Source organism: Cricetulus griseus, chromosome 5, assembly GCF_003668045.3.
Source record: "Cricetulus griseus strain 17A/GY chromosome 5, alternate assembly CriGri-PICRH-1.0, whole genome shotgun sequence".
NCBI lineage: Eukaryota > Metazoa > Chordata > Mammalia > Rodentia > Cricetidae > Cricetulus > Cricetulus griseus.
In genome coordinates, this window is record NC_048598.1 from 123,452,129 (window position 1) to 123,468,058 (window position 15,930).

General features: G+C 48.5%; 1 protein-coding gene across 4 annotated transcripts in view; it reads left to right on the forward strand.

Moving 5' to 3' along the window:
* Positions 1-15,795, forward strand: part of Actn1 (actinin alpha 1) — a 94,019-nt gene extending 78,224 nt beyond the window's left edge. Inside the window, exons 11-22 of one of the 4 annotated variants that reach the window (XM_027418397.2) lie at positions 1,366-1,513; positions 4,336-4,486; positions 5,543-5,651; positions 6,058-6,198; positions 7,622-7,804; positions 8,046-8,180; positions 9,480-9,659; positions 10,729-10,875; positions 11,817-11,897; positions 12,331-12,396; positions 13,560-13,718; positions 14,874-15,795. In XM_027418397.2, coding sequence (XP_027274198.1) covers positions 1,366-1,513; positions 4,336-4,486; positions 5,543-5,651; positions 6,058-6,198; positions 7,622-7,804; positions 8,046-8,180; positions 9,480-9,659; positions 10,729-10,875; positions 11,817-11,897; positions 12,331-12,396; positions 13,560-13,718; positions 14,874-15,032 — 1,659 coding nt within the window. In that variant the 3' untranslated portion in view covers positions 15,033-15,795. The remainder of the gene's footprint in view (positions 1-1,365; positions 1,514-4,335; positions 4,487-5,542; positions 5,652-6,057; positions 6,199-7,621; positions 7,805-8,045; positions 8,181-9,479; positions 9,660-10,728; positions 10,876-11,816; positions 11,898-12,330; positions 12,397-13,559; positions 13,719-14,873) is intronic. The other 3 variants (XM_027418394.2, XM_027418393.2, XM_027418396.2) reach the window with 3 other exon arrangements.
* Positions 15,796-15,930: the final 135 nt, after the last annotated feature.

Below are 15,930 nucleotides of genomic sequence, written 5' to 3' on the forward strand. Positions count from 1 at the left end.
TATGCTGCCAAGTCCAGTTTTTAATTTTTCTGTATAAATATCATTTTAAGTGACTCTTAAAGTGTGTTTTATAAAATAAGATTCTTTCAACGGGCATTGTTGGTGCACACCTTTAATCCCAGCACTCGGGAGGCAGAGGCAGGTGGATCTCTGTGAGTTCGAGGCCAGCGTGGTCTCCAGAGTGAGTGCCAGGATAGGCTCCAAAGCTACACAGAGAAACCCTGTCTTAAAAAAAAAAAAAAAAAAAAAAAAAAGAATCTTTCAAACAGGAATATCTATAACAAGTTGGGTGTGAATGAAGTCTATAATCCCAACTCTTGGGAGACTGAGGCAGGAGGATCACAGCAAGAATAGCTAGGCCCTATCTAGAAAATAAAGACAAAGCCCTAATATTACAATCAATTTTCTGTGTCATGGGTGCTCTTCCATTATGTACCCCTTTGTCCAAATTCATGCCCCTTTATGGGCTAGGGGAATTCAGGACAAATTCATCAAAGCCGAACCTTTTATACTTTCAAACAAAGAGTAACAACAAAAAAACAAAAACAAACAACAACAACAACAAAAAAAAAAAACAAAACAAAACAAAAAACCAGGCGAATTGGGCTGGACCAGAAAGGACAGGCCAAGTGGGAAGAAGCAGGGACAAGGTGATCTTGAAGGGAGAAAATAGGCCTGTGGTGTTATGCAAGCAGTTTGGAGCACCAGTTCTTCAAAGTTCAGGGCTTAATCGGATGCTCTTGGGTTGTTAGAGTCACTATTAGCTAACGAATACTCTTAAGAACTAAAGGAAGTGCCCTGGTGTGGGGCAGATGCCCAGTGCATGGCCAGGATGGCCCTCTCACTGGTTCTTTTCTAGCTGTTTCAGCTGGGTGCCTTGTGCTAACTGTAGGGTGCCTGGCACTGACTGTAGGGTGCCTTGCGCTAACTGTAGGGTGCCTTGTACAAAGGGCATATGTATTTCTTTCTTCTCATGATCATGGCTGATTCCCTCATCCAAGCTACTATCCAGAGCCCAAAGGCTAAAATCTGGGAATCTTGGCCTAACAGGACTGTGTGCACCTGGGAGGCTGTACTGTCAGCTTGCTTCATTCGTAATTGATTTGGTCCCATGACTTGTTCTTGGACCTCTGTGACTGGCCAGGATTCGTTTAGAAGCTAGTCAGTGAACAGGAGGGCTCCACAGCTGGATGTGGACTCCGACTCCACTCCCCATCCAAGAGGCAGGGTGATAAGAATAGGGGCTGGAAGAGTGAGAGGGGATGTTTGACTGTGGTGTGTATGGGGTATAAGATCAGAAGCATATCTGCTTGGAAGGCTGCAACCCCTCCAGGCTCTCTGAGCCCGTGTCTCCCATCTCTGCAGGATATCAACAATGCCTGGGGTTGCCTGGAGCAAGCAGAGAAGGGCTATGAGGAGTGGCTGCTGAATGAGATCCGGAGGCTAGAGAGGCTGGACCACCTGGCAGAGAAGTTCCGGCAAAAGGCCTCCATCCATGAGGCCTGGACAGATGGTGAGCCAGCTCCTGCCTCCCCACGCTCTGCTTTCCAAATTCCACCCAGCCACCAGCCCCAAACCCTCTCTTTTGCTTTTGTTTGTGTCATCTTGTTTAATAGTTCTCTGGCATCAGACAAGTTTGTTAACTTCTGGGTTGCTTCAGTTTCCATGTCTGCAACTAGGAGCAGTAATACTGTTAGACCTCCGGAAAACTCAGGCCTCCGGGGTCCCAGCCCAGAACCCCAGTCACCCCAATCACCAGGCGGATTTGAAAACTTGCTGCAAACTGCACGAGGCTTTATTGTTGTTTAACAAGCTAACCCCATGTTAGCTCAGGTCTTTCACCCACCCGCCATGGCGGATGGCTAGCAAAGACAGCTCGAACCGGCTACAGAGAGATCTTGTAGGGCAGCGTAAGGGGAATGTCTAGGGGTACGCACAGGCTCAGGATTGGTGTGCCTCCAGGCTTGGAGGGCTTGCCCTGTGTTGATTGGCCAACTGGTTGTTATGGCCCATAGGCCCTCCCAGGGTGGTTGCTATGCTCTGCGCCTCATTGCTGTGCACTCATGGTGTAAAGCACACCCAGAGCAGTAAAGCATAGCGCCACCAGCTAACTTCTGATTGGTTCCTTGCCACGAGGCAGGCACCTAACCTCTAGTGACCAAGGCAAGGTCATGGCAAGCACGTATTACTGTCATGGCTGCCGAAATGGGGAGCTGGTCCCTTCAGTACCAATCCTAGGTTTGTGAGAATTACATGGCAAGGGCACAGGCGGTGTTGTGCTAGTGCTACTTTTTCCTTGTTCTACATTGCCATCATTGTTCTTTCCAAGTCCTTCAGTGTGGCTCTCAGTCCTGGCACTGTCCCTGAGAGGCAGTGTCAATGTGTCTGTTTCCAGATTTCTGAAATGTGATGTTAATGTCCTTCTGTGTAGTTTTCTAGGCTGGTAGCTGCTGTCTGCTTATTGAGTACAAGGCTAACTGAAGAGAAGCAGTCTCATGTGGGATGGCCTGTTCCTCAGAAGATGCTTTGGGTTAGAGTGAGGAATGGCTCCTGCCCATTTTCTGGCACTCTGTTGGCCACATTGGCTGTAGCCCCTGAGGCAGAGCCGGCGGCCATTGGTGCCTAAAATCTCCTTATTCAGCCCTGGTTCATGGCCCTCTGACCTTGGATTGGAAGTGAATAGGGAGGACCACATTCTATAGCCATCTGGGAGTGGCCTGGCTTGTTAGGAAAACACTCAGCTAAGTGGGTGGGTTTAGGATTCCATGTAAGTGCGAGTCCAAGTACAGAGTGAAGGGGATTGGTGGAGTTGGCTCAGACCACCCACTTGTATTTTTTTTATTTTATTTTTGTTTTGACCTAGAACTCACAGTACAGACCAGGCTGGCCTGGAACTCAGAGATCCACCTGCCCTCTGCCTCCTTAGTGCTGGGATTAAAGGCGTGTGCCACCACACCCAACTGGAATTCCATTTCTTGAGCCTAAGGAATTAACCCTAAACATGGAGGACATTGTGTGCAGAGGGTTATCTGTGGGAAATCTGCCACTGTGCAAGCTGGGGGGCGGGGGCGGGGCGGAGTCTTGGGTCCCACAGAGCAATGAGAAGCTCTGTTGGAGAAGTCTGGCCAAGAAATGACCCTTATCCATGGGTTCTGTGTCTCTGGATTCAATCAACTTTGAAGCAAAATATTAAGAACAAAAAGGAATTATGTCTGTGCTAAGCGCATACAGACTGTTTTCTTGTCGTAATTCCCCTCAAGACTATGGATGAACAGCTAGCTATATAGCATTTATAGTGTAAGCAACCTGAGTGGTTTAAAGTCTATGGGAGAATATATGGAGAAAACACACACACACACACACACACACACACACACACACACACACACACACACAGCCATCTTCTATACAGGATTTGAGCATCTTGGGATTTAGGTGTTCTTACAGGGTCCTGAAGTGGGTTCCCTACAGATCTTGAAGGACCACTGTACCCAGGAACACCATGAAGCCAAAGTGGAAATTCTGAGAGCACGTGCTGGTAGATTTTTTTAAAGCAGGAAACATATTTATGTAGGAATAGATAAATGCGTTTATTTGTAAATTAAATCTAAATGTACTGTGTTATGATTTTCAAGGGAAAACAAACAAACAAAAACCAACCCAATGCCAGAGGAGAGAAAGAAATGCTTTTTTGGGTGTACCTCCTAGCCTCACAGCCTAGCCTTCTGGACCATCACAGGATGGCATAGGCACAGAGAATGTGCATATAAACAAGGCTCAGTTTGCCCCTGTCCTGAGAGAGTCCTTCCTCAGGCAACTTGGAAGTTTTTTAGTGAGGACATTGCTGATGGGCCGAGAAGGTGGGTGTGAGCAGCAGAGTCTGCTCAAGGAGAGCATCTGGGAAGGGGACCCCTGCCGTGCTTTCAGGACTTAGCCATAGTAACTAGAGAGTCTACAGCCGGGTACCTATGAGGTACTCCCCGCCTCCCCCCGTTATTCCACAGAGCATATATTGCTGTGTTTCCTACTGTTAGAAAGTAGATGCCTGACCTCATGCATTTCTGCATATCCCTGCATAACCTTCATATACAACTATTTTCAATGCCTGGAAATGCTCCCTATAGGGCAGTGGTCTTCCCAGCCTCTCCCCAAATCTGGATATTCTTGCTGCACATCCATTCCTTTACACTGTAGAGTAGTGTACAGTGAGCATCTCCACAGGAAATACCCCCAATAAGCAGAGCTTCTGGGGCTCGAGGATTAGCCATCCAGATCAAACACACTTGCCTGGCTCTTGTTCAGCTGTGCCCTGTCTCCATCTCCCCTCAACCTCAGGCAAAGAGGCCATGCTGCGGCAGAAGGATTATGAGACAGCCACCTTGTCGGAGATCAAGGCCCTGCTCAAGAAACACGAGGCTTTTGAGAGTGACCTGGCTGCCCACCAGGACCGCGTGGAGCAGATTGCAGCCATCGCACAGGAGCTCAAGTAGGCTCGCTTCAATCTCTTTCCTCTTGGTGCCCCAGTGTGAGGCTGAGATCTGCTTTCTCAGCTCTTGTAGATGAGGATGGGAAGTAAGGGGATAGACAGACGGCGTGTGAGGGGAGGAAAGAGTTGTGCCCATGTGGTCGAGGAAGCAATATTGAAGGCAAGGACTCTTGCTGGTGGGAGAGAGCCTGAATCGTTCCATTCTTACTCAAGCGTTTGGTCATCACCTATTACCAGGATAGGACCAGGGGATACACAAGCCCTGTTTCATTTGACTTTACATTATTATTATTTTAGAAGATTAGCATGAAAGTAATGGGGTTTGTTACAACATTTTTGTACTGTTTTGTTTTTAAATTGTGTGTGTGTGTGTGTGTGTGTGTGAGAGAGAGAGAGAGAGAGAGAGAGAGAGAGAGAGAGAGAGAGAGAGAGAGAGAGAGAGAGAGAGAGAGAGAGTTTGTATGTGCACGTGCATGTGTGCACACATGACCATATGCATGGTGCATATGTGGTGACCAGGGGTCAACTAGAAGGAGTTGGTTCTTTCTTCCTCTGCTTTTACTGTGAACTCCAGGAATTGAACTCTGGTCATCAGGCTTGCTTGCACAGCAAGTGCCTTCACCTACTGGAACTCAATTTGTAGCTCAGGTTAGCCTCAAACTTGTGGAATCCTCCCGTCTCAGCCTCCCAGAAGAATGCTGAGATTACAGGCACAAGCCACCATGCCCAATCCCAAGCCTTAGTCCTTGACTCTGAGCTTTTTCTTGGGCCTCAGTAGCTTCCTGTCATTGGTCGTTAGAGTCACCACCAACTTTGTTTGTGGCAGGGGCTGTTGGAGAGGAGCAGCCCCCTTCAGTCTCCACCTTCCAGTTTCCTGAAAGCCAAAGAGGAGGGAATGGGGGAGGGGTGCTGGAAGTGTGCAGAGGAGAGCACTCCCGGTTCCCCCAGCACCACAGGTTCTCCTGACATCCCCGGAACAGGCATGACAGGTTCCCTACCTGCCCCTCTCAACCTGTGTCACTCATGGCTTGACCCCTGTTTCTTCCCACTCTGCAGTGAGTTGGACTATTACGACTCACCCAGTGTCAACGCTCGTTGCCAAAAGATCTGTGACCAGTGGGACAACCTTGGGGCCCTCACTCAGAAGCGGAGGGAAGCATTGGAGGTGAGGACCCTCTGGTGCCATGTGCCTCTTTTTCCTCCTTGGTTCTCTGCTTTTTAAGTTTCCATGATTCCCTGGACCATCCCCATCACTGACCTAATGGGAAGACTCACTTTGACTGGGAATGTGTGAACTTGGCCTTGATGGAGATCCTCCTCCTGGGCCCGTGAACTTGTTAGCCCAGCTCCAGCCTTTTGAGAGTTGTCCTAGTCTGTAAACCACACCCTCTTGGGACCAGGGCAAATGATCCCAATAGGTCAATCTGTCAGTTGACAGCCAAGACCCAAAGCCACTCAAGAACTGGTTCTTTCTGCCTCATCTAGTCCAGTGCTTCTAGACCAACATGCCTGGGGGGGTCGACCTTTGAGTATCACACTGCTAAACATTCTGTCCCACTTGGTACTCCCAGAGAACAGAGAAGCTGCTGGAGACTATCGACCAGCTGTACTTGGAGTATGCCAAGCGGGCTGCACCCTTCAACAACTGGATGGAGGGAGCCATGGAGGACCTTCAAGACACCTTCATTGTACACACCATTGAGGAGATCCAGGTGGGCATCTCAGAGAGACTGATCCTCTTTAGGATAAGCTGAGGACCAATATCCCAAGGATTCCACAGATTAAAAGTGTTAGCATATAACACTTGTTCTGTTTTTTTTTAGGATTCTTTTATTTTTATGTTGTAAACAGCATGTGGGTGTTTTGTCTGCATGTATTTATGTATGTGCACCACTTGGATACAGGGCCCAGATTCCCCTGGAACTTGGAGTTACAGATGGTTGTTGGCAGCCCTATGCTGGGAACTGAACGGCAGTCCTCTGTAAGAGCAGCAAGTGCTCTTAATTGTTCAGTCATCTCTCCAGCCTCCTATCCCCGTTTAAAGACAGGGTCTCACTGTGTACTCTTGGCTAGTCTAAAACTTGCTCTGTAGACCAGGCTGACCTCAAACTCATAGAGATCCACCTGCCTCTGCCTCCGAGTGCTGGGATTAAAGGGGTGTGCTACCACTCCCAGCCTAACACTTGAATTATTTTGACAAGGTAATACATGTACATACTATAACATTCTAAAGATAAAGGGGTGCTATGACAAGGTATACCTCCCATGTCCCTTTCTAGCTCTCTGTTCCCTTTTTCAGAGGTAAGTACTATGATCAGAATCTATGTACATAGACAAATGGGTTTTTGTTTGGTTTTTTTTTGCTTTTCAAGACAAGTTTCTCTGTGTAGCTTTGGCTGTCCTGGAACTCACTTTGTAAACCCGGCTGGCCTCGAACTCATAGAAATCTACCTGCCTCTGCCTCCGAAGTGCTGGAATTAAAGGCATGCCCTACCACCACCTGGCAGACAAATGTATTTATGTGTTCTTTGCACCTCTCCTTTTGTACACACAAAAATGTAGAGTTTATTATATATCATATCCCAGATCTTGACTTTAACATTAATCTTGGAGCTCCCATTGGCTCCCATCTTAGATCATGAGGTCAAAAGTTTACAGCGGCTAGGGATGTAGCTCAGTTGGTAGAGTGCTTGTCTAGCATAATTGAAGCCCTGAGTTCAATTCCTACCATTGCATAAAATGAGTATGCATGTCTTTAATCACAGCACTCCCAAGGTAAAGGTAGGAAAAAAAAAAGGTTTTGCAGGAAGCTGAAGGAGCTGATGTTGGAAGAGGTTACCTGGGGAACAGGGCTTGCCCCACCCCCAGATCACCTCAGAACTGTGGCTGCTAACTGTACCAGCCCCCAGGATACAGCTGTTGCTTTGCTACCGTGGCTTTCCTCTAGCCACCCTGCCTCTCTGATTCTCTGCCATCAGAACTTGGTTTGGTGTCTCCAGGTCTTCAATAGGTATAAGACTCGACCTTCAGGGCCCTTCAATTGTTTATTTGGGACCTCATGGGGCTCCCTTTGCTTATCTTGTCTGAGGAGAGTACTGACTCCTCCAAGTACTAATCCCACTGTTGTCTATCCAGGGACTGACCACAGCCCATGAACAGTTCAAGGCCACCCTCCCGGATGCCGACAAGGAGCGTCTAGCCATCCTGGGTATCCACAATGAAGTGTCCAAGATTGTCCAGACCTATCATGTCAACATGGCAGGCACCAACCCCTATACAACCATCACCCCTCAGGAGATCAATGGCAAATGGGACCATGTAAGTTGAAGGGCTGAAGGGCATAGGCCAAGCCGTTGTACATTTCTTAAGGGCAAGTTTTTTGTCTGTATCTCATTGGTTTTCATTTATTAGTGAATAAATTTGTGGTCCAAGTTGAGATTTTCGCTCTTACTGCATTCTGCCTTTACCCTTTCCCTCATTGGGTCCCCCATTTCCTCACCTGGGAGTATGGGACATGTGGCTGGCTTACCACAGAGTCCCGTCATTATGCCCACCCCAGGTACGGCAGCTGGTGCCCCGGAGGGACCAGGCACTAACTGAGGAGCATGCCCGCCAGCAGCACAATGAGAGGCTACGCAAGCAGTTTGGGGCCCAAGCCAATGTCATTGGGCCCTGGATCCAGACCAAGATGGAGGTAAGTCTTGTCATGGGAAGCAAGCTGGGAATGTCTTACCTTTTCCTAGTACCATTCCAGTCAGCCAAGTCACCTGGTTACTAGGAAGGACCATGGAGGGCTGAGGTCTGAGCCCGTGATCATTCAATTTCAGGGAATGCTGATTGTTTGATTGGAGCAAAGTAGGACACTACTAAGGAGCTACCTATGACAGTTCCACAGGAAGAGCAACTGAATGCCTGGGTCAGCTCAGTCCCTTTGGGTTGCCTTGTCTCCATTACTGCTCCCCAAGCAATGGGACTGATCCTTTTTAGAAAGAGAGCCAAGCCTCTTATAACAAGTATAGAATATTTATTTTGTGCAATGTGTGTGTGTGTGATAGAGTGGTCACTGAGCATCTGAAGTGTAGAGTCCATGTCGAGTTCATGTGAGTGTGTACATATGTACACACACACACACACACACACACACACACACACACACACACGTACATGTACCCCCAAGCCTGTACTTGTAAATACTCAATGAAATAGTAATAGGACTGAACTGAATGAACAAAACCCTCTTTCACCAAGAACCATTTATGAATCAGTGGCTGGTAGAAGTATATATTAGCCCTAGGTCATGGGGTTGGGTGACTAGGTAGGGCTTGGACAGTCATCGTAGGAGGCAAAAGAGCAGGAACAAAAATAGCTGTAGGGGAGGCCCACCAGGTGAACTGAGAAATAGGAGGGGTCCTGGCTCAACATGAGCTATATGGGAGATGGCTGGGAACAAGGCTCTGGAAGGCATTTAAATGGCAAGCAAAAGAATGAATGCTCAGGTTGGTCCTTGACCCTGCATTCCAACCCTATCCTCAGGGATAGAGGTAAATGTGATTGGTGGAAGATACTTCACCCAGTGCCAAGGCTTAATATAGAACTATAGTATGCAGCTTCCTTACCAAGGAACATCTAATATGGTAAATAACTAATGGGTAACCCATACGGTCAGGGTAACTTTTAATAGGTAAATGCCAACCAACTGGAAGACAGAGAGTGCCACAGCAGCAAAGAAAGAGCGATCATGTGCCTTGTCTATCCCTTTAACACCTCTCACTTGTCACCCTGACATCACCTTGACCACACCCTGATGGGTGTGGTCAGGCACACCTGAAGCCAGCCCTTAGGAGGCGTGATTATGGTGTCTCCCTACAAGCATCCATGCTAAATATCTTCATGCTCAATGTTGCCAGTTCTGACCTCTCTGGGACTGGCATGTTAGCAGAGGTGACCATGGGAGAGTGGGATGGTTTGACATTATCTCCTTTCTGATGGGCAGGAGATTGGAAGGATCTCCATTGAGATGCACGGCACCCTGGAGGACCAGCTCAGCCACCTGCGGCAGTATGAAAAGAGCATTGTCAACTATAAGCCAAAGATTGACATGCTGGAGTGTGACCACCAGCTTATCCAGGAGGCGCTTATCTTTGACAATAAGCACACCAACTACACCATGGAGGTAAATAGGCCGGGTCCTGCTTCTCTGAGAAGCAGCTGGGGGCCCTTGCTGTCCTCCACTTGGGGTAACATCACCCAAGGAATCAGGGTGTAGGAGGAGTTATGCTTACTCTCTCTACCCCCAAAACTCTACACTTTCAATCTGCAGCACTTTCTGGATGCCCCAGAGAACTTGTTACAAGTGTACGTATCTGGTCCCTAGTTCCAGAATTCATTTGTTCTAGGGTGACACTTAATGAATCTCAATTTTAACAAGCACCCCCAGTGATTTTGATGCTAGTGGGCTCACTGGCTTAGGTACCTGCTTTCTAAATGATGTTAGCTATTCATCCCTTCATGGTAGGTTGTGTCCTGAGGTTGGCCTTATGAAACCATTTTCCTCATTGTTCAAATACCATAGAGTATGCCTACACTGGCTGGAGTGTTAGTGTGTGATCACTGAGACCATCATGGTGTATTTAGCTAGTAAAAGACCAGCCAAATTATGTGGTGCTAGCTGTATTGGTTTTGATCAAAGGTCTGTTTGTGGATGTATGTGCCTGTATGTATAGTTGTGGGGTAGGACCTGCTGGGAGGGGAATCACACCATTTTCTTTAGTTTTTCCCACCACGGAATCTACCTTCCTTCATTAACAAAGTTCCATTGACAAATCTGGATCTTGTCACTCTTCCTGCCCCTTTCAGGCCCTGTGTCCTGGTAGAGTGTGATGTGTCTCTCCTACTCATAATACTTTGACTCCAAATAGATGATCAAGCTGTTTTGGCTTTTAAAAATAATACATTTATGTTATTTTGTGGATATGGGTGTTTTGCCTGAGTGTATGTCTGTGCACCATGTGTGTGCCAGGTGCCCAAGGAGGCTAGAAGAGGATCTATTCCCTAGAACTAGAATTATAGATAGTTATGAGCTGCCATATGGAGGCTGCCATACCTGGGCCCTCTGGAAGAAAAAATGTTCTTAACCTCTAAGCCATCTCTCCAGCTCCTACTCTGGGCCATTTTTGAGGTGGGAGGAGGAATAGTTGGACAGCCCGGAGCCTGGGCCTGACTAGCTCATCCCTTGCTCCTAGCACATCCGTGTGGGCTGGGAGCAGCTGCTCACCACCATCGCCAGGACCATCAATGAAGTGGAGAACCAGATCTTGACTCGGGATGCCAAAGGCATCAGCCAGGAGCAGATGAATGAGTTCCGGGCCTCCTTCAACCACTTTGACCGGGTGAGAGCCCTACTCCTTGCTCAGTTAGAGTGGCCCCCAACCCCCGACCCAGAGCCCTGGAGGGCACTGCCCAGGACATGAGCCCGGTCCTTGGGTAGGCAAGAAGAGAGAGGGAGGAACTGATAACAGCCTGCCCTGACTCAGTGTTCCCCTTAGAGCCAGGCTTTCTAAGCTGGCCTTGGAAAGCCTGCTTTGCCCTGTGAGCTTTCACAGCATACCTAGAGAGAATGCTGCTGTGGGAGAGAGAGTATCTTCATCCTTGACTGTTCTCTCCTGTGGAGAATCAACCCTTGGGAATGAGGCTGCCAGAGCCACAGCAAAGCCCTGTGCCTATGGCTGTGGGGACTGTCCCTTACCTCTGCCTTGGGTCATAGGAGCAAAAAGAGATTGCCTTTGGGACCTACTTTTGGGGACATTAGAGTCTGCTGTCCTGGCTTCTCGTGTCAGCTTCAGGACAGGCTGTGTTGTCAGTGGGCTGCACATTCCTAGTGCCCTGAGCTTGGGGACAGCCACAAGGGAGGTGGGGCATAAGGTCAGGTGCTGTCCACCACCCTGCCTGCTTCACTGCCCTCCAGGTACCTGGCGAGGTGGGAGGGAAGGGTTCCGGGAGACATCAGGTAACCTGGGGCACTTGTGGGAGCTTCTCACCCTTGTGGCTCATCATGTTCCCCTCTGGCCCTGCTTTCCCAAGCAGGACTATGTGTGCCAGGGACAGGGCCCCCTCTGGAACCTTGCCCGTGTGTCTAACTGTGTGCACTTTTATTTCCCCTCTCCCCCACCCCTTACCCTCCACCCTCTCCATCCGCATGCTGTTGTCCCTGTGTCTCCCCACACACATCACCTTCCTCCCTGGGGCATGGCCCACCCCCCCACCCTACCCCCTCACGGCCTCCTCTTCCCTGACACCGCATGGCTCGCTGCCTGGCGCACCACGGCCCCAGGATCACTCCGGCACGCTGGGTCCTGAAGAGTTCAAAGCCTGCCTCATCAGCTTGGGTTATGATATTGGCAACGACCCCCAGGTACTTGCCTCCTGCATGGAGCACGCTCAAGGGTGGCCTCTGGGGCGAGAAATAACGCATTTCTCCTTTTTTTCTTCTCTCTCCGTCTGAATCTCCCTGTCCCCCTTCCCGTGGGCCATGGGGCTCATCCTCTCCTGCTATCCCTGCCTGTCCCCTGTCGGATTCCTCTGACTTCTGACCTCTGCCCTCGGTTATCTTTCCTGGGAACCTGCCTGGGTATCTGCTTCTTCTCCCCATCACATCTCTCCTGTGGACTGAACTTATGCATTTCTTTGCTCTGGCCTCCTTCGACGTGTTCCTCCTACATTCTTTGGCTCTTCTAATCTTCACCATAAACTCCACCCTTCCTTTCTGCTGTCTTCCTGGCCCCTGGCTGGCCCTTCCTCCTCCCACCTGTCTGTCCCTCCTGTGTCTTGGTGCCACTGCCCTACAGAAGAAGACGGGCATGATGGACACAGATGATTTCCGCGCCTGCCTTATCTCCATGGGTTACAACATGGTAATGTAAACCCCATCCTCCACCTGCCAGGCTTTCTGTGGCCCTGGCTAGGAGGCAGCCACCTAACTGGAACAGCTAAGTCTTAATAATGGTGGACCCGATGCCCTTAGGTTAGCCCTGCCCTCCCCAGGGGAGCTCCTTGTCCCCATCCTTGGGGAAGAAGGCACCTGAAAGCCAAATGACCCATGGGGCCAGGGTGTGCCTGAGAGGCTTGGCCTCCTCATCTTGGTCTCTGCACCAGCTTATCTTATGATACGGTAGAGAAAGGGCTTTTCATTCCCATGGTGGACACCAACTGTGGATGGGAAACCCCAAAGCCTATAGGAACAATAATTCTACTTTGTCTTACATGAGACATGGAGGGAGAGATTTCTGCCTGATAACAGCTCCACCAGGCCAGCCATCATTCAGTCATTAGCCCAGGCCTCTCTCTAGCCTTGGTGTGTCCCCACTTCAGCTTTCTGAGCAGGACAGGACACTTGGCTGGATAGACAGTTGATTCCTGTCTACTGAGTCAAATACAGAACCCATGCGATGCCCAGCAAAGCTAAGGGCTGGGCCAGATGTGTGTGTACTCAGTAAGCCCCACTTTTCTATCAGTAGTCTCAGATCAAGTGAAGGAAGCCCCCTTAGTAGTTGTAAGAGTTAAATAAAGTGATCATGAGTACTGTGCACACCATTGGCGTTTAGGAAATACAGAACGATAAGGAAACAGCAAAGAGTTGTAACCCTAGCTTCCTACTTACTGGTTATTTGACCCTGGGCAAATCACTTAGCCTGTGTGGGCTAATTTCCATCTGATTTCCATACGATGGAAATACTATGATTTTATCTAGTTGTGGTGATGATAAGATGAATTACAATATATAAAACATTTAGAATAGTAGCTGGCATATAGTGCATGCTATATAGGTGTTAGCCCTACTGATGTTATTGTCACTGTAATTAATACCACCATTATTTTCTATAAAGGGGACCCAGGGATCTGTAGGGGGTGGGAAGTCCCAAGTCTCAAACTGTTGAGTCACTGTCACACCCTTGGGGCAGCCCAAGCCAGGTCAGAGGGGTATTGTGTCCTCCATAGGCTTCTCAGGGCTTGAGGTCTACCTGAGGTACTCCAGTAAGCCACTAGGTGACAGGTGTGGGTTGGCTGTTTTCTCCAGGGAGAGGCAGAATTTGCCCGCATCATGAGCATTGTAGACCCCAACCGCTTGGGGGTAGTGACGTTCCAGGCCTTCATCGACTTCATGTCTCGAGAGACAGCCGACACAGATACAGCAGATCAGGTCATGGCATCCTTCAAGATCCTGGCTGGAGATAAGGTGGGTCTCCTGTGGCTCAGGCACTGTTTGGACTCTGGTCTGTCATGCACACACAGCTAGGATATGAGTACCTCGGTCATTCCTCCCAGGGTCCCATTGGGCCTCATTGCTTTGCATCTCTGCCCATTCTGTAACACCTTGGGCTCAGCTGAGGTGTTAGGTGATGGTATTAGCTTAAGAAAAACCATTGCAAGGAACCCTGCAAGTCGGGGGTGGAGGGGGAACGCTTGTGTTGAATGGAGGAGGCAAATACTTTGGTGTGTGTAGTTAGGTGAGCCATACCACCTTGAAAGGGCCCAGAAGCTATCTAGTCAAAATGACTAATTTTGGAGAGGAAGAAAACAGTCTAGGAAGGGGAAGTGGTCACCTGACTTGTGGATTGACCAGAGGGCAACCCCACTCTTCCTCCCACTGCGTCCCAAGGGACTCACAGTTGTAGTACTTGGAGCTGTAAAATCTTTGGTAAGCCCTAGCCCAGTGGTTGTCAGCCGTCCAAATGTTCCGACCCTTTAATACAGTTCCCCATGTGGTGGTGACCTCCCCCACCATAAAATTATTTTCGTTGCTATTTCATGACTGTAATTTTGCTACTATTATGTAAGGTGATGTAAATATCTTATATGCGGCATATCTAATATGCAACCTCTGTGAAAGAGTCATTTGACCCCAAAGGGGTCTTGCCCGTCAGGTTGAGAGCTGCTATCCTAGACCCTGCAACTCCTATAAGCAGCAGCTTCCAAGTTGATTTACCTAGTAGGGATGGAAAGGAAATTCAGAGGCCCAGTCTGGGAGCTGGCTGAGGTGTGTGGCAAGGCCCACACTTTTGCAGACCAGTTAAGAAAGCTGCCTGTAGCTGTGATTCCTAAACTGGCCGTTCATTTTACTCTGCCAGACACCGGCAGAGGTCTTTAAAGAGGGGGTGTGGAGGGCTCCTAGGAATTTATGTGTTTTAGTTTGGAAGGAAGTTGAAGTGGAAACTAAAATGGAAAACATGAAATTTAATATGTATATATAAATATATACATATACATACTAGGAGAGAAAAAACAGGTTCCTAACATTATTGGCAAGTTTACGACCTACTAATTGCGGCAGTGCCGCTTTGCTTTCTGGCCACTGCCAAGCTTTGCGACCCTGACCATGCTTTTTCTGCAGAATTACATCACAGCGGATGAGCTGCGCCGCGAGCTGCCACCTGACCAGGCTGAATACTGTATCGCGAGAATGGCCCCCTACGCAGGCCCCGACTCTGTGCCCGGTGCTCTAGACTACATGTCCTTCTCCACCGCGCTGTACGGAGAGAGTGACCTCTAACCTGCCCCTGCCAGTCCCCTACCCCCACCTTGGCCCTCTGCGCGTGCGCCCCACCCTGCTCCTCCTCCGCCCAGTCCGGCTGCCCGGGTTTGGTTTTCAGCTCAGCCACCAGGACTAGCTGCGGCCCAGGCGGCGGCACCAAGCCTCCCTGCCCGCGAAGTGACAGTTTACAAAATTATTTTCTGCAAAAAAGAAAAAAAAAAAGAGTTACATTAAAAAAAAAAGTTTAAAAAACAAAACCAAAAAAACTACATATTTTATTATAGAAAAAAAGTATTTTTTTCTCCACCAGTCTTAAATGGAAAAAGAGGAAAAATCAACTATTTGCACCGAAATGTTTTTTGTTGTGACATAGGAAAATAACCAAGCACAAAGTTATATTCCATTCTTTTTACTGATTTTTTTTTCCTTCTACCTGTACCGTCTGCTGTATTTGGTTTCTCTAATCTCATGTCCACCTGGGGGGTGGGAGTAGGTGGGTGCTCTTGTCAAAGGCACAGTGGTGCATGTGTGTTGGCTAGCTCACTTGTCCATGAGAATATTTTATGATATTAAAGAAAAATCTTTTGAAATGGCTGCTTTTCAAAGAAGATAATTCCTGGCTTCTCATTTTTAAGTCTCCTCAAACGTGTGGCTGGCCTGTTTTATGAATGCAGACTTTAAAAAAAAATATATTTTGAACATTGCCTATTAAAGATAGGGCAAACCTGGAGATGATGATGTTGCTTGGCACAGACTGTATTAAAATAACACTCCCTTGATACCACTTTGTTTGCTCCTTTTGCTGACTTCCAAAAGTGAGGGTGGGGTGTGTCAAGAATGGTAAAGGATACCTGTACCCACCCATCTCTAGATTTTGAGCTTGGTATGCTCAGTCTTACTTATTTTGAAAAAGGAA